This window comes from Salvia miltiorrhiza, chromosome 2 (genome assembly GCF_028751815.1).
Source record: "Salvia miltiorrhiza cultivar Shanhuang (shh) chromosome 2, IMPLAD_Smil_shh, whole genome shotgun sequence".
In the NCBI taxonomy this organism is placed as follows: domain Eukaryota; kingdom Viridiplantae; phylum Streptophyta; class Magnoliopsida; order Lamiales; family Lamiaceae; genus Salvia; species Salvia miltiorrhiza.
The window spans coordinates 50,260,076-50,278,266 of record NC_080388.1 but is presented as its reverse complement, the minus strand read 5'-3'; the positions used below and the strand labels follow the sequence as shown (position 1 = coordinate 50,278,266).

The following is an 18,191-nucleotide window of genomic DNA, read 5'->3' as shown; positions in this document are numbered from 1 at the left end:
AGATATTCCGGACATAACTAATTTATTTAATTTCCAAATGACTCCCAAACAGATTGATCGTAACAATAAAACTAGAGAGGACTGAGTTTCCATAAAATTAAAACCGAATCAGTCCTAAGATCATAGCAAAGTTATAGCATCAATTCCGACTCCCGAGATTATTGCCGAATCATAGTGAAGTCTAGCAATATTGGTCCCAAAATCAGATGAAGATCATAACAGTATTAAGCTCAAAATTCTGTAAAATAGTAAATTTGAAGGCTACAGAACATAGAGTAAAATAGTAAATTTCTAATTAATTATTATTAATATCTTAAAATGGGAGCTATAAAGAGTAAAACGGGGGCTATGAATAGAATCAACCTAACTATAATATATGATCCGATTTGAGAAGCGAGTGGCATAAGTTCTTTAAATATATGCCTTGTTTAAAGAGCGCATACTCTCTTTAAATGCCTTGTTTAGAGAGCAGAGCACATACTCTAAATAATAAAAAATGATGAAGATTTGTCAAAAGATAATTAATTGGGACTTGAAAGTAAACATAATTATCTTTTACATGTTTTTGTGAAGTTGATTTTGAAAGGAGTAAGCAAGATGGTAAGTGGTAACAATTCTAAAAAAAAAAAAAAAAAGATGGTAAGTGGTAACATGAGGTTGATATTCGATTCAAAAATAGATACTAACCGTTTGTTTGAGTTCAAATTTTCTTTTTTATCACTCAACCCAAATTCAATAAAAATAATTTCATTCAGTCCGAATCTAACCGAATTGCTCTTTCAAATCGAACCGAACCGATAATTTTAATTTAACTCGATTCACTTTTTCAGATTAATTTTGAATGTGCTAACCCTAGTATGTAGCTGGGGCTGGGCTCTTTTATCACATTGCTCTTCATTTGATTCGATTTGGTTGTCGCCTCAAAACACACGATATCTAGGACTGTTCATAAAAGCAGTAGCATATTATTTAATTAGTAAGAAATTGATAAAGATATCCTAATACGACATTTGGTGCTCTTACTGGCTTTGTTTGATTCAATGGACTCATTTGACATTGATTAATCATAGTTTAAATCGCATACAGGTGCTAATCGCCTAACCTATTGGAGCTTAACTATTTAAGACAAGATTAAGGCTATAATTAATGTTTTATTTTCACTAATCTAGTCCTTGCTAAGTGCTAACCTAGTATCCTACTATCGCCTAATTTTGCATAGCATTTGATTTTTAAAGCTTAGATTATTCTCGAAAAGTTTGAAGTTAATTTTGCTAACATCACTATTAATTACTTCCTGAGATAATTATTAATCAAATAGCACCTGTCACATTAATGACTAAATAACAAAAAGAAAAATCCAAATCATAATTGCGTGAGAAATTGTTATTTTAGTTTTGTAAATTGTCATACTTGTAAAGATTTTTTTTCTTCAAATAGTTGTAATTTTAGACAGCTTAATTAGCCAGGTCAAAATTGAGTGACTTGATTAAATAGTTGCATTTCTGTTGTTGTTAATTAATATATTTATTCAGAAAGAATTGAATTGAATTGATTCTCAATTATACCCAATTGATATCTAACACACTACTAGTGACCAAATTACACTTTTCAATATATGAAATTCGTAATATAATATCGTTTCATTCATTAAGCAAGTATTAGTGCAATTGAACATGACGAGACCTCATTTTTATAATTGAGAACCTAAATATCATTTTACATTAGCAAAAAAATTAGTATGTTATAATCAGGACCACGTTTGGATCAGTTCCAAAAACTGTGGATCACCTTACAATGTAAAGTCTCTAGTTGCCATTGTATGTATTTGTCACAAATTCTGCCTAACTTTTTTTTTTTTATTAAGTTGTATGTGCAACTTCAACCAACCTTTATCGATGCCTCTATTTTGAAGGAACTTATGAAATGGAAATTATAATTATACAAAAGAAAAAGACATGTTTAATTCAGTTTTTCTTTTTCTTTTTTTAAATATTAGAATTGAGATTTATAATAATTTTGTATGAATATTTGATAAATGTGACAATGTCTTGTACCAATCAGTCATGTTCTCGAACATATCACAAGAATTGTACCAAATGAACATAGAAGGATATTACAACACACCACCATCTGTGGCATCACAAATCTGCTCAAAACCAAGAGATATAACTAATTGGATGTGTTTATATGAAGAGCACTTTGATTTCATCATGATCATAGTTGTGAGAGGCAGTAATAGCAACTAATACATACTTTACACAAAAGCTAAATCCTTACCCTTGGCCTCAGATGACACTCCAACGGGATAATTAAAGTCACTTCTCATAATCTAGTATAAATCTTGGATGGCTTTGGCTTCCGTTATGGAAGAATCTCTTCGACTGACAATTCGTTCCAGTTCCTCAACCTTATCAGACAAGGAGGCAACGTGAGAATCGGTAGAGTCAACCAACTTGTTTGCAGTTTCCAGCGCAGAACACAACTACGTCGCAGTGAAAAGTGCAATTATTTAGCAAATTATCATATTCAAATTGAAGGTGAAAAAAGCAGGGTAGTGCTGCATAGAGATGCCAAAACTTAAACAAGAACTACATAAACAACGATCAAACTATACTTTCAGTCCTGAGTAATCAGAAATGGTGATATGTGTAGTATAATAATTTTCATGTTCTAGCTAAATAAATGATAAGATGAAGAAAACCACAATAACCTGAAAGACACGATATGAAGCATAAGAATGATAGAAATTTCAGATGACTGGTTTCTTTTATTCTAACCAACCTTTTGCTAACTTTTTAAGTCTTAAGTTCAAAGATGTGGGATAACAATTAAGCTTCTTCATAACAATTAACTGCAGATAATTTGCAAAAACTGCAATAAGCAAAAGGAAATTTATCTTAAAATCGACCAATGTATACCTTGAGTGTTAGAGCAGTCCAAGAGTGATCAGCACCCTCGAGTGCCCCTTTCAGTTCATTGAAGTTTTCCTGAAAAAAGCAACCAACTGCTAGAGAGCTTGAGCAAGAACCAAATGTTTAGCAAAAGGTAAGCTAACTCCATGTGAGACGAGCATAAAAAATTTGAGGCATATTAGCTCATATTTGCACATATAGATGGTCTCTTGCAGCCTTACTATATTAGGTGGTTAAATGTAGATACGCAATCAGATCAAAATAATAAAGGAATTAGCATTCTCAAAATGATCATTCACAGACTACAAAGAAATCAAAATTCCAAGCTCATTAATTCCAAGTAAATTTATACAGGCGCAACTACATAATGATGAACAAAAATAGAAGCCAACAAGGAACTTTGTTATGAAAAGAATATGTTCTTCAATTTTTATGCAAAAATTCAACCAATGTAAACAAACCCTAGCTGCAAAAGATCAGAAATTGCAAAGTAATCTAACGGAAAGGAAAAGAATTGTGGAAACATAATTAAGTTACATAATAACGAGATTACAGCTTTGCATTTACTTATAGTTTGGTTTCATTGTTTTGCCCGATTCAGCATCCTATTCATAATTATAGCTTTGTTTTGTTCTGCAATTGACCAATGAATCTGAGATCCAATTCCTTCAATTCAAAACTGCAGAATTCCAAAAGCGAAATAGAAGCTGGAAGTTTCTCGAAATTTTCTTCAAACCAAACATTCACGGATCATACGGAAATGCAGACTCAAGGAGTTGCGTGAACGTAAGAGAATACCTGGAATAGCTTGGGAATTTCAGACGCCGAGAGTTTAGAAACGTCGGCCGCCTCGGGCGGCGCGGCGTGATCGTGGATGCCGCCGGAGTTGTCTTCGCCGACGTCGCTTAGCAGATCGCTGATGCACAATAACGGACCCCCAACTCCCCTCATCTCTCTCTCTCTCTCTCTCAACTGTTGAGTAACGCTTTTATATTGGGCCCAAGTTCGATTATTGGGCTGAATTCAAGCCCAGATTTGAACGAACCTCGCTAAGAAGCCCAAAGAGTGAGAATCCCCCTCCATTGACCATTCATACAGCGCAATCTTCTTTGAATTACCTAGAAATATTGATTTAAAAAAATAATTAAAAGAAGAAGAAGAAGCAGCTGTGACTTCAACATTTTGGTATGTGGATTTTCTGTCTTGATTAGCACTTGTTATGATTTGTTGACAATAGTGGTTCTGATTTTTCTGTGCTTATCAGATTGAAGTTTTGGTGGGAGGCGTGAAGAACTGAGTGATTTATCATTGTATATGGCCGGAAAAGAGGAAGAGAAGAAATTAGAGGAATGCTCTGTTTCAAAGTTTGTATTCGTTCCCTATTCCTCTTCTTTTACTTTTGTAAATCTTGAAATTCTTGATTATGTGAGTTGCAAAAAAAAAAATGTTGTTTTATGAGTTATAGATCTCGTGTTTGTGGCTAATTGTTGTTTTTAGTGAGAGTAGAAGTGAGGCCAGGTTTTGTTTTTTAAGAAGAAAATTGGTGATGGTGATGGTGATGGATTAGGAAGCTCTACTCCAACCTTTATTTGATTCACTAGTTTGTGCTTTCGTGATTAAAGTTCTAATATATTTGAGCTAGGGCATTTTCCTACAAAGGGACATGATAAATTTGGGAAGACTAGGAAATGTTAGTGATTGGTGCTGTGATGAATATGATTGATGATTCTTGATACTTGGTTGAAGCTTCATTAAAGTTGTTTAATGCATTAATTTAAAATCCGGTGAAGGATTGCTACCAGCAAAGTTTTGTTAGCAATGGAGGTCTCGGCTCTTCATCTCGTGAGAGGCTCTTCTCGAGTCGCTCTATTGAGACTAAGAAAGAATAATGAAGCTCATGTAAACTGCTGACTACTAGAAAGAGAGGGCAATGGCGCGTTCTGAAGTGAGAAGCCAACGAAAGTTTCGTAGAATCTGTTAGTCAGCTGGTTTGGTTAGGCAGAGTTTGTAATGGATGGATTGAAATCTATAATCCCTCATCTAGTGATCTTTGGATGGAAGATGATTGTGATTTCTCTTGCCAGGATCTAACTAACTAATCCATTTTAGTTGTTGATTCTCTTGTTGGATCTGAAAATCTTCATATTTAGTTTGAAAAGTTGTATGGGAAGAATTAAGTTGTGAATGATATTTTCTGATAATAATATGCCTTGTTTTGATGAGTGATGAATGATTTTGATATGTTTGCAAACATGTTGTGTTTGTCAGTGCTTTGGGGACATGGGTTTTCTCAGTGGCGGGTGCTCTGATAGCGATCCCTGTTGGGATTAAAAGGAAGTCTCTGGCGCCCCTTGTGTTCTTTGGCACGACAGGCACAATGCTCGACATAATCATGGGGATCAATGCTTGTGAGAGGGAGCACGCAGAGCGCCAGATGAAGCTCTTGGAAGCGCAGAATGTTGCAGCAGTTGATGATGCTACTGCTGCTGAATCTTGATGCAGCTCCTCCTTCTTCGTCGATTCCTCTAGTGTCTGTTGCAAGTTGGTTTGACATCCACTGATTGCCATTCTCAAGTTCAATAATGGAACTTGCTCTCCTCTCTCTCTCTCTCTCTCTCTCTCTCTCTCTCTCTCTCTCTCTCGTTTGCATAACTTCTCTGTATCTTAGGGAGCTGAGACCTTTTTATGTGCAGAAACTCAATTAACTTGATGCATCATTTACCGTGGTGATCGTTCTTGGAGTATTATTTAATGTGGATTATATATACAAATTACTCAACTCATCCACAGAGTTATATTTACTCAATAGGTAATTATATCTACAATGGAAATAAGGTATTGTAATTTAGTTGTATTGAAAATTTGAAATATGAACAAGATCTGGAAATGAATTATTCGGGGTTTGTCTAGGAATTTTGGAATACCAATTCATGTATGTTTTCTAACATTATTTGGCACGCCAGTAAAACGCATTTTCAGAGCAATATTAGTTCTTATTCACAATTTTTTTTCCCAACATGATTTGCACTCAAAAGTCTTTTCCTGAATTTGTGTACAAGGATGAATTTGCCTCATCAGTGTTGGTTTAGCGATGGAGTGGGTATTTTTAAGGCCAAAAAATTTCAAAACATTTTCATAGGTCTAAGTTTATCACACTTCCATTATGACTTGTGACTTGTGAGTTTTCATTACACAAACAAAAAGAATAAACATCGGGTTTCAATGACATAAAATAGGAAGAAGCAATATATATTAATTTATGTTGGCTTATTTATTTATTTTTCTAAATAAATACTCCAAGGGTGGAGGGTTAAGGCAAACCCTCTACCTGTAAATAAGCATCAACCAGTATCCCATATATGGCGCTGCCCAAAAGTGAAAACAACGACCAACAGAATCAACCAAGGAAAACAAAGATCAGATGGACAAATGACATACATAGGTGTAGCCCAAAAGTGACTACACCCAGAGGATAAACAAAACCGAATCAAAAAGAGAACAACCCAAAACAAGTTAACTATCATCATAAAATCTAAACCTAAAGTTAGGATAGCCAAGTTGGTCTATCCTAACTAGAGAAAGAAAATAACGAGGAGCCGAGAAGCAATAAAAAATAGTCAACGACGAAACGTGATGCCCTCGCCTAGCTATAAAATCAGTAGGCTGATTTCCCTCACAATGGATGTGAGTAAAACAAACTCGCCGATGCTGGATAAGCTGACGGATCCAAGCAACAATGTGATGGATACTAGCATGACCATGATGTCCAGCAAATATGAGCAAGACGGTCGCAACAGCATCCAGCTCAATCCAGATATGAGCAGAGAAAGTAATAGCCAGCCTGAGGCCCTCAACCAGAGCTACCAAGTCTGCCTCGAAACTGGAAAAAGCATCACAAGAAGTGCAGAAGACAGTGAGGAGGACTCCGGTGTGATCACGAACCACGCTTTCACCGACACCACGCTGTGTCTGAGCATCACAAAAACTATCAGTATTCAGCTGCACCCATGGAGACTTTGGGGTACCCAACGCATTATAAAGGAACGAAGAATCCTCCTCATGGGGGGAACTGGGGGCATGAAGTCAACCTGTAAAACATAACCACGACAATGAGAGCCGATGAGTGTTCCCGCCATAATAAGAAGACGTAAATGATGTGAAACTTGCCAAAATCACGTGAGAAGCACGGAAAGGAGTTGTCATGTGTTGGCTTATTTAATGATATTAATTTTAGAATAAATTACTAACTATATCTATTTTTGCGATGTTATATTAGTGACAAATAATTTCTACACATATACTACCGCTACTTTATTCTATTTAAAAATAATTATAGAGCTACCTCATAAAAAAGTCGAGTTTGTGTAGGAATCATGTTTAATTGTAAAAGATAATATATAATTTTATTCCGAGTAATTTAGTGGATGAGGTTTGTATTCAGTGAAAGGCAAAACAATTTCGTTTGGTATATTTTTTTTTAAACGTGAATTTCGTTTGGTATTTGGTAGTATACAGTACAGGAACATATTTTTAATTGTATAAAGTAAATAATACAAATCTAAAGGCAAATAATGACCTACCCACGACGTCGTTTTAGGCACCGTTCATTCTCTGGGAATAGAACAATTGCTTCCCACAGAATTAGAACAAAAAAAGAACAGGAAAAAACACAGCCAGAAAAAACGAAGAAATGGAAGAAATTCAAACGGGGCAAGGGAAATCATTTGCAGCTCTAGTGATTTTCATCCTTGTATTTTCTTTCCACTTCGTGTCTAAGTACATCGAATCCCAAAAAAACAAGGTTTTCTTCTTCTTTTTTCTTTTTTGGGGGACTTATTGATTTCGCTTTCCAATTTTGGGAGGTCAGCGAATTTAATAATGGCATTTCGTTATATTTCCGTAGTTGTTGATGTGAAAATACTGATGATTCCATATCAAATGATTGTTTTAACACATTTTTGACTCATACAGAGAGGATCCGGCGAAAATTTGGATGTTAGATTGCGACAAGAAATCAAGCAGCTTTTGAAGGAGGCCAGTTCTTTATCGCAGTAAGTACGATTCTGTATATATATGTATATCTTATCATTATAAGTTTGGGTTAGTTGTGATTTTGATCAATAAAAAAAAAGTTCCGACTGTAGGGTGCATTGACTTATGGTAAATGTATATGTAGGTTTATCTTGTATGATTTCAGCTTCTTTGATTAATGCAAGTTTATCAATTGGTACCGAAACAAGTCTTTTACCTTTTTGAAATTCGTTTATTTTTCAAAGAAGCCATATATTATTTGGATTGATAATATGGATGATCATTACATTATTGCAAAAGTGCTCTTTCTCTTCATGGGATCAAACTACTTTGAATGACATGAAATGAAGATAGGAATATAATGTATTAGTATTCCATAGGTTGGCTGTAAAGAGAGTTCTAATTGGATTCGGACAATAATATTGCTTATTTATTTTGGAAAGCATCATATGGTTACGATGTCATGCATTTAAACTATGTCTAGGAAGCCAGTCCAACATGGCGACAGTAAAGTGTTTATGTTATATCACACAATCAGACTTCAGAAGCAAACAATAATTACTTATCATTTGCAGAACTGGTGAAAATAATTTACCAGTTGAGCCTCCAGCAATTCATAAATTGCATAAAGAAGTAGGGGTGCTTTCATTTGTAGCCTCTCTTGTTATTGGGCATTGATACTCATTCTGCCATCATTGTTTTCAGGCCTTCAACATTTGCTCAAGCTGTAAAACTGAAAAGAACGGCTGCTGTGAAGGAGAAGGAACTTGCAAAGTGTAGGATATAATTTCGTTTCCAGTTCTCTTTCCTAGGAAATGATTTTCTGTAAAGTTCAGCATCAGAGCTTAACTCATATGTAGTCTTTCTATAATTACATGCCATGTGAATTATAAATCTTACATTTTATTAATTGAGAAATGCGTGTTATAACATGCCTGCCATAAGAAGCTTGCTTATCAATTGGGGATCCTTTGCATTCTCAAAATTACTCAAATCAATCACTGAATCATTTGCTTCTGATAATTCCATAATTTTGACTTCAGCCGCTGTTAGTTTTTGTTTCATAATCGATGAAAGCACTATAATGATCTGATATTTCACTGAACTTGAGGAGAGTTGGCATAGATCATTTGATCCTTGCTAGTTCGTAATTGGAAAAAAGTCAACATATTCTTCCTCTTCACGGCCTTCTTTTTGACATTTTTAACTTGAGGAGAGTAGGCGATCTGAATCATGTTATCAGCTTTTGTCATCTTTTCATGATGTATACCTGATATACTGTTTTACAAGAAACTCTGAGCATTCATTTTGTCATTCTGCTGTCGCAGTGTGCCAAGTCTATAAACTGTTTCAGATTATCTTGTTCTTAAGTAATCCTGAGATGTCAAACACCATTTCTGGCCTACATGCAGCTGTCTTGACTCTCCATGGTCCATATGTTTATGGTCATATGCTTATATTTATTTCATTCTTATCTATATTTTTAGTGCTGACCATATTTACATGTACTCTCAGCTTGCCTCTGTTTTCATTTTTTTTTTTTAATCTTTTGACTCCTTTAATGCTCATAACATTGCACTGGTGTATTGCATGTCTCTAAGTTTTTGATGTACCATCCAATCCAGATCTAGAGATGCAAGAGAAGGATATGAAGTCAGTTAGTTCATACGGAAAGCACTTGATGATATCAAAGGTCATTCATTTAACACTTGAATGTTGCTTGGGGGATTATACTTTCAAAGTGCTGACATTGTTGGGATGATTTACTGTGCAGGTATTTACGTATTTTGTTCTGATTTTATGGTTCTGGAAGATACCTGTGGCCACAATATCTGATCAACTCGTGCACCCTTTTGGTAGTGCTTCTCCCCCATCTCGTCTTGGCTTTGCTGTCTGAGTAAATGAATATCTAATAATTGCTGCAAGATTCATGCCTTATACTCCAAATTGTCAATCGGGGGTTTCATATAATCGGCTTGCTTTTGCAGGAAGGTTGCTCTCTTGGAGAGCAGGAACTTCTTTGAAGGACAGTGTTGTGGTATGGAACCTCCCCTTCTTACGGCCTACACCAATTTAGAAGTTATAATGACATTTCAAAGTGCACTAAAAATTCTTAGCTGATTTTAAGAAAAGCCACCTAGGTTTTGGTTCTACAGATTGCCAAAGGTCTTTGTAAGTTTAGTGAGATGAAAAGAAGTGAAGTTGATCTTGCTTTTCGAAAAAGTGATAGTAATTGGCTATCTCTTGCCATTGTTCAAGGCTACGCCATTAGGAGAAGCCGACTAGAATATATTTTCACTGCTTCCTGCAAGCAGCAATATAAGAATGAGGCTTCTGACGTTTCATTTTATGCATTTGCAGATTGGAGTCATACCATGGTTGATAGTATCTGAAAGAGTGAGCAAATTTATGTGCAGGAAGGTATTCGAGTAAGATTTTCTTTGCAGGGAAGTTTTGAGATCAACAGCAACAGGAGACTACGTAGATTAGCCTACCATTTTACTTTTCCTTTTTTTCTTTGTTCTTTTTCCCTTCTTTAGATTTTCCCTTCTTTAGATCATATGTTTCCTACAAGTGATCACTTGAAGTTCTGCCCCAGTATTGGTGCATACATGTTAGTGTTGTGCAGCATATATAACTTTTTTTTTTTTGGATAAAAGCAGTCTTATACAACTTATTTGCCATGTACTCGTCCAAAATGGATCAAAATTGTTGAATGTATTACAGTTTAGCAGTATAATGATTTGTTCACAGCAGCAATATTGTGTAATACACTACAGAATAGTTCGTATACAAGGCTCGAGCTAGCGGGCTTGATTTTGTACGGAGGGCTTTCCTGTAAAAGCAGGAAGCGAGACTGATACCATCTCAAGCCTCCCATTTTCCCAGTCCTTATTGGTATCAACTGTGACTTCAAATTTGAAAGGGCTGTTCTTTCCATGTTGAAACACCATGCGCAACAAAATCAACCAAATCGTGTAGAAATTTGGGTTTTTATTACTGAGCTCTTTCCTATGATCCTTCTTGGATCCAGTATCGCTTGGAGGAGGCCGATGAAGTTTATAGGAGGAAAGAACTTTCTCAGCAGGGATGTTACCGAACAGAAGTTGAGCCGCTTTGTTGGTCACAGAAATCGGAAGGTATTTGGAGTCATCCCACACGTATAACTGAAGAATGAGAAAGACCAATGTGATGAATCCAAGTTTACAAACTGAAAATCTATAAACAGCAAGTATTAAGTAGAAAATGTACCAAGAAAGGTCTATATATGGTCCCTATTATATGGAGACGGTCTGAGCTTCTTTGGCAATATAAGGGAATGGTGTTTTGCCCTACATCTGGCCTGCCAAAACGAAGCTTATCAGTTGTGCTGGAACTAAGGAGCGAAAACGGAAGACTGATCAAATGCTTCTCCATACCCAAGTCTGCCATTCACTGGGGTACCACATAGCTGACAGCCAGTAGTTATGAGATCGTCAACCAAACTATTCTCACCTAGCGAATGTAGCCGCCTACTAATAAACATCCTCTCGGCTTCAGGCTCTCGAAGATTTGGCAAAAATATTTCGCCAACAGATGCGTGAAAACTTGCCTTGCAAGAGTCCTCACACTGGCATAAATCTGACAGAGAGGAGCAATCCTGGGTACAAATCTCTTGATGCAATTTCCAGTTTACTTTCACTTGCATCCTGCACTGACATTACGTGACATCGTTTGCAAAAGGAGCATTAATACAAAATCAAAGTGACAAGAAAAGAGTAGTAGGAACATCTTTATCCAATCTGACTGGTAAAAAGGTTGTGAACTCACTTCATTGTAATTCAATATACTGCCACAGTGAGCAAGATTAGCTCGCTGCAGCCAGCCACCAACTTTCTGGAGCTTGTCCTTGACAGTGATCCCCAAGCGACTCTCTCCTATCAACTTATCCAAACCTACACATAATGTGCCAAGACCAAACTTTTCATCTACGGAACATCTTATAACCAGCAGCACACTGAATCTAGAGAGAGGGTACCTTTGGGTGCAACAAAGTCATCTGGCTCAAGTAAACATTTCAAAGATGAACAATGTACAGCCATAGCTTCAACAGTATCTCCATATCTTGTGATTTTGAGATCTGCAAAGAAACAAGAAAATCCTTTAAAATGCTTTTAACAATAAGATATTTGAGAATCTCAAAGGCACGGCCACAAAACAAAGATACTGAGCTTCCATCATAATCTGGAACGAGTAAAAGGCTAATTTACTACAGCCGAGCAATAAAATCTGGCTCCGATACAGCCTCGTTTCTGCTAGAAGAAAGGCCTTGATTCTTGAGAAGAGGAACAAAGAATATCACTAAAGCAACAACATTTAGCAAAAATAAAATCACAAATTTCCCCAACTGTTGTATCAGAGCAATGATCCATGGTTTAATTCTATGCTACAATCATCCCATTTTCGACAATGATCATTGACACAACATGATACTTGTGCATCCCTTCATTTGCAGTGACGAGATATACAATCATCCAATTTTCAACAATGACTGATAAATATATAATCACGAAACAATAAAACCAAACTAACAATCATAATTAAGCAGCATACTTTGCAGCAGAAAAACATGCCCAACTGCAATTTGGGACCTCATCTGCTTCTGCCAAACGGTCACCGGAAAATACGACCTCGTTTCATCCCCCACCAGAACATCCACCCTGACCACCTCTCCTCTACTGCCAGAAATTTTATACTGCACGCAGTGAAATCCATCAACACATGCATAAATTAGAAGCAACTGAAAGCGTACAAAATATCCATATTTCTGAAAGGGACCTGTATAGGGGTGAATTTGTGAACCAAGGCTACGAGCTGTACAAAATCCCCAATATAAGAAGATGCTTTGCAGATATCAATCAGCGGTCCGTACCATCCGATCGCCGCCGCCATTTTCCAGTTTAGGGGACGTTTACTTTGGTAAATAAGGTTTGATTGACAAAAATAGTAAGTTAATCCCTAAGGGTTTTGCCGCGTCTACTTTTTTATGGTAAAGTCTACCCTAAGCACATACGCAGGTGCGCATACCGCTAAGATTGGAACACGTGTCTTCTTTATAATTCCACCCGGTTCTCTACCTTTTTGCTTCGGTCCGGTTTCTTCCCTTTTAATAATACCGAATTGAACGAAAAGTATTTCTTTTCTTCTTTTTTATGTTGTTTTACTTTTTGGTACTTTATTCTTTTTAAATTATGCTTAGTATTTTATTCCTTTTTAAAAGTATTTATTTTCTTCTTCTTTTTTTATGTTGTTTTACTTTTTGGTTCCTTATGGGTTTTGAATCCACACTGAAACGCGAGCTGACCATATTTCTAGCTAAACAATGGTATGATATATTAAGATAATATATTAATAAAAATATTAATAAAAATAGTAATAAAATATAAAAGTGAAAAATATGAATGGTATGATATATTAATGGACAATATTTTCGGGTAATATTTTCACTATTATTCTACATTTCACTTTAATTAATGGACAATATTTTTGGATAATATATTAATAAAAAAATATTAGTGAAAATTATACACGTAGGGTGTGTTTGCTTTGAGGTATAAGGAAGAGATAAGCTACACGTAGTGAATGAAGAACCATTTAGTGGATTCTTAGTTTGATTCTTATAATTCTCACTTGATTTACTAGAAATCATTAGTGAATCAAGAACCATTTAGTGGATTATTAGTTTGAATCTTAGAATTCTCACTTGATTTACTATAAATCGTTAGTGAATGAAGAACCAATTAGTGAATTCTTAGTTTGATTATTAGAATTCTCACTTGAGATTCTAGAAATTCTCAATCGATTGGATTATTTGATAATACCGTCGTAATATTTGATAATATCGTCGAAATACATGATTATACCATCAGGAAAATTGAGAATACCGTCGGAAAAATATAGAATACTCGGCGGTATTCTCAATTTACCCGGAGGTATTCTCAATTATCCGGGTAAATTGAGAATACCGTCGAGTAAATTGTCAATACCTCCAAGTCAATTGAGAATACCGCCGGGTAAATAGAGAATACTGTCGGGTAAACTGAGAATACCGCCAGGTAAATTGAGAATACCGCCGGGTATTCTATATTTTTTCGACAGTATTCTCAATTTTCCCGATGGTATAATAATGTATTTCGACAATATTATCAAATATTACGACGGTATTATCAAATAATCCAATCGATTGGGAATTTCTAGAATCTCAAGTGAGAATTCTAATAATCAAACTAAGAATTCACTAACTGGTTCTTGATTCACTAACGATTTCTAGTAAATCAAGTGAGAATTTTAAGAATCAAACTAAGAATCCACTAAATGATTCTTCATTCACTAATGATTTCTAGTAAATCAAGTGACAATTCTAAGAATCAAACTAGGAATCCACTAAATTGTTCTTCATTCACTAATGATTTCTAGAATCTCAAGTGAGAATTCTAAGAATCAAACTAAGAAATCACTAATTGGTTCTTGATTTACTAACGATTTCTAGTAAATCAAGTGAGAATTCTAATAATCAAACTAAGAATCCACTAAATGGTTCTTGATTCACTAATGATTTCTAGTAAATCAAGTGAGAATTCTAAGAATCAAACTAAGAATCCATTAAATGGTTCTTCATTCACTAATGATTTCTAAAATCTCAAGTGAGAATTCTAAGAATCAAAGTAAGGATTCTCTAATTGGTTTTTGATTCACTAATGATTTCTAGTAAATCAAGTGAGAATTCTAAGAATCCACTAAATGGTTATTGATTCACTAATGATTTCTAGAATCTCAAGTGAGAATTCTAAGAATCAAACAAAGAATTCTCTAATTGGTTCTTGATTCACTAATGATTTCTAGTAAATCAAGTGAGAATTCTAAGAATCAAACTAAGAATCCACTAAATGGTTCTTCATTCACTAATGATTTCTAGAATCTCAAGTGAGAATTCTAATAATCAAACTAAGAATTCACTAATTGGTTCTTGATTTATTAACGATTTCTAATAAATCAAGTGAGAATTTTTTATATCATTAATAATTTATCATCTCAAATCTAAGTTTAGAATTTAGAATCATAACATAAGAATCATACTTTTAACATGAGAATGATCACCACTATTAGTGAATCATGAACTAATTGAAATAATTCATCTCAAATCTAAGTTTAGAACTTAGAACTGTAATATGAGAATCATACTTTAAATTAAGAATGATCATCACCATTAAATGAATCATGAACTAATTGAAGTAAGATTAGCGAGTAATTCAATTGAGGATTCTCAAATTCAAGTATGATCAGTGGAAATTCAATTAAGAAAATATATTAATAAAGAATGATAATGGAAAATATTTTTAGATAATATCCTAATAAAAAAATGGTGAAAAATATTAATGGTATCACTAATAGTGTTCATTGTTCTTATGGTAAATTATGATTCTCATATTATAATTCTAAACTAAACTTATAAGTATAAGTTTTAAACTTATATTTGAGATGTAAGTAAAAGTTTCACTTGTTATTTCATGAATATCAAATTATAAGTATAAATTTAAAACTTATATTCATAATGTTAGTAAATGATTCACTTGTCACTTCAAAAATATCAAATTATAAATATAAGTTTTAAACTTATATTTGAGATGTAAGTAAATGAATATCAAATTATAAGTATAAGTTTTAAACTTAAATTTGAGATGTAATTGTAAGTAAATAATTCACTTGTTAATGATGTATACTTATAATTGTTTTAGGTTATCCATCCACGTCAATTGCTCAAACGAATCAAACAGATATACGAGACATACACGGTAGGGGACACAATATCTTACACAGTTTACTACACAGTAGAATGACATAACCGTGTAGTCAACTGTGTAACTAAGAACACCAACCTTTAGAGTTCTTTATTAAAAAGAATTTTCGATAAAATATTCAACACGCACCTTAGATCATGTTAATCAATATTTTGGAAGTTGTAATTTACCACTTACTTATATTTCATGTTCTAACAAATCAGTAATTAACATTTATTTGAAGTTGTAAGTATTTGAAAGAGTTAATCTTGCTTCAATAAATATCTTCAATATATTAATGGAGATATATATAGGTAATAGTCTAATTATTAATAATTGATGCACAATTCATACTTGTAATTGTTTATCATAATCATCAACTTTAATGATGTATATTTATAATTGTTTTAGGGTATTCATCCATGTCAATTGCTCAAACGAATCACACAATTATACGAGACATACACGGTAGGGGACACGATATCTTACACAGTTTACTACACAGTAAAATGAAATAACTAGTGAATCATTTACTAACATTATAAATATAAGTTTAAAATTTATACTTACAATTTGATATTCATGAAATTCAAGAATGATTAAGGCACATATTAACAGTTTTTAATATTAAAGCATTAGTAACAGTTTTTTATTTAATTACGTTTACTTTGAAATCTAAAACATACTTTTTTCATTACCATAATATTTTATTCTAATATATATATATATATATGTATATATATATAATATGTATCTTAAATAAAAGTTCATTAAATACCTTTAATTTCATATAAAATATATAAGAAATAATATTGAAATAAATATGTTATTAACATTTAAAGAATAACATGTTTTCAGTTATTTTTTTCACTTTCAGATCCGTTTTTCCCCCATTTTATTCTTTGTTTTTACATCTTTTTGAATATTTGATTATTTTTATGCAAAGGTTTCTTCAGTTTCTCTACGTCAATTTGTGCAATCTATTTAGCTTTCTCCGTCTTTCTTTAAAAATGTGTTAATCTTTATCATGAACTAGTATAAATTAGTAGATACAATTCAATATAATAATAATAATAATAATAATAATAATAATAATAATAATAATAATAAATAGTAGGTCGTGATAAAATTTAAGAAATAGTAATAACTTAGTCTAATTGGTTGAAAAAGACATTTAAAAAAAATCAGTAAATTATTATAATCACAAACAACCATAAAAAATTACCAGTATGTTTAGATGAATTCGCCTCCATGCCAACGACACAAACAAACGAGTTATGCAACGGAAAGTTCGAAAATGTCAAACACTGAAATACTGAAGCTCATCTCAACATTTTAAAAAATATAATCACATCCGACGGCTAAGAACAAATCTTCAAATAGATCAAACCATTTAATGTCCGAAACGTGTCCTAGGATCAAGCATTAAGCTACAGTAACTATAGGTGTATGTGTCTAAATTTTAAAAAATACAATAAAGTACAATAAAATACCAAAAAGTAAAACAACATAAAAAAAAAGAAATAAACTCGGTAGTATTAGAAGAGAAGAAGCCGGACCGAATCAAAAAAATCAAGAACCGAGTGGAATTAGATAGAAGACACGTGTTCCAATCTTACCCATATGCGCAACTGCGTATGTGCTTAGGGTAGACTTTACCCTTTTTTATTACTCATTTCAACCGGGACTCCTTTTTATAGGTATAATAACTAGGGTTGGGAATTTCGGGTTCGGGTAATCGGGTACCCGATACCCGACCCGAAAAAATCAGGTATCGTGTACCCTATACCCGAAAAATTCGGGATCGGGGTCGGGGTCGGGTATTTAGGGTGTGAAAAAATCGGGTATCGGGTATACCCGATCGGGTATCGGGTATACCCGAAATACCCGATTTTTTTAATTAATTAGATTTTAAATTATTTCTAGATTTTAAATACCCGGTTTCACGGTTTGTTTCTTGAGAGAACTCCCAAATCGGCAAATCCCAATCCAATCCCTAGCCCTAAGTCCATCCGGCGACTGCCCCCACTCCAGCCCAACCGGCGACCGCCCCCACTCCAGCGCGCCCCTAGCCCAGCCCACCCGCCCCTAGCCCACCCGCCGTCGCCCAGACCAGAGTCGGCGACCAAGCGGCGCCCCTCGCCCACCCGCCGTCGCCCAGACCAGAGCCTGCCGCCAGTGGGGAGCTCGCTCCCAGTCCCAGCCCTCCCGTCCCGCCGCCGCGCCGCTTGTGGAGCTGCCGCGCTTGTCGCCAGTGGAGCAGCAGCCGAGCTTGTCGCCAGTGGAGCTCCGACTTCTTCTTCTTCTTCTTCTTCTAATCTTCTTTTTTTTTTTTTTTAAATACAGATTTCCTATGTCAATGTTGAATTTGCTGCTTTGAATTTGGTCAATGTTGAATTTGCTGCTTTGAATTTGGTCATTTTCTTCATCT

At 34.6% G+C, this 18,191-nt stretch overlaps 4 protein-coding genes across 8 annotated transcripts; 2 read left to right on the top strand and 2 right to left on the bottom strand.

The window, feature by feature from the left end:
• Nucleotides 1-2,048: 2,048 nt before the first annotated feature.
• Nucleotides 2,049-3,951, bottom strand: LOC131011985 (uncharacterized). 4 transcript variants are annotated; one of them, XR_009097158.1, is made up of 4 exons: nt 3,711-3,951; nt 2,919-2,987; nt 2,278-2,407; nt 2,049-2,146 (listed from the first exon to the last, which is right to left on the bottom strand). XR_009097158.1 is itself a non-coding variant. In XM_057939894.1 (3 exons), the coding sequence occupies exons 1-3, from the start codon at nt 3,861-3,863 to the stop codon at nt 2,330-2,332; spliced, it is 300 nt and encodes a 99-aa protein (XP_057795877.1). In that variant the 5' UTR covers nt 3,864-3,932; the 3' UTR covers nt 2,049-2,329. The 4 variants fall into 4 exon arrangements, 2 of the variants coding, with proteins under 2 accessions (XP_057795877.1, XP_057795876.1); XR_009097157.1 differs by having other exon boundaries at nt 2,278-2,482; nt 3,711-3,893; XM_057939894.1 differs by having other exon boundaries at nt 2,049-2,407; nt 3,711-3,932.
• Nucleotides 3,952-3,978: 27 nt separating this feature from the next.
• On the top strand, nt 3,979-5,695 carry LOC131011987 (uncharacterized). The gene is made up of 3 exons (XM_057939895.1): nt 3,979-4,097; nt 4,177-4,276; nt 5,181-5,695. Exons 2-3 carry the CDS (start codon nt 4,227-4,229, stop codon nt 5,407-5,409), a joined length of 279 nt encoding a protein of 92 aa, XP_057795878.1. The 5' UTR covers nt 3,979-4,097; nt 4,177-4,226; the 3' UTR covers nt 5,410-5,695.
• A 1,812-nt stretch (nt 5,696-7,507) lies between these two features.
• On the top strand, nt 7,508-10,680 carry LOC131011984 (protein GET1-like). The gene is made up of 7 exons (XM_057939892.1): nt 7,508-7,713; nt 7,884-7,963; nt 8,649-8,719; nt 9,569-9,636; nt 9,718-9,799; nt 9,932-9,981; nt 10,305-10,680. The coding sequence occupies exons 1-7, from the start codon at nt 7,603-7,605 to the stop codon at nt 10,374-10,376; spliced, it is 534 nt and encodes a 177-aa protein (XP_057795875.1). The 5' UTR covers nt 7,508-7,602; the 3' UTR covers nt 10,377-10,680.
• Nucleotides 10,643-12,961, bottom strand: LOC131011983 (uncharacterized). 2 transcript variants are annotated; one of them, XM_057939890.1, is made up of 7 exons: nt 12,762-12,961; nt 12,537-12,678; nt 11,962-12,063; nt 11,754-11,878; nt 11,363-11,637; nt 11,196-11,286; nt 10,643-11,110 (listed from the first exon to the last, which is right to left on the bottom strand). In XM_057939890.1, exons 1-7 carry the CDS (start codon nt 12,873-12,875, stop codon nt 10,748-10,750), a joined length of 1,212 nt encoding a protein of 403 aa, XP_057795873.1. In that variant the 5' UTR covers nt 12,876-12,961; the 3' UTR covers nt 10,643-10,747. The 2 variants fall into 2 exon arrangements, with proteins under 2 accessions (XP_057795873.1, XP_057795874.1); XM_057939891.1 differs by having other exon boundaries at nt 11,196-11,281; nt 11,439-11,637.
• Between the last annotated feature and the right edge of the window lie 5,230 nt (nt 12,962-18,191).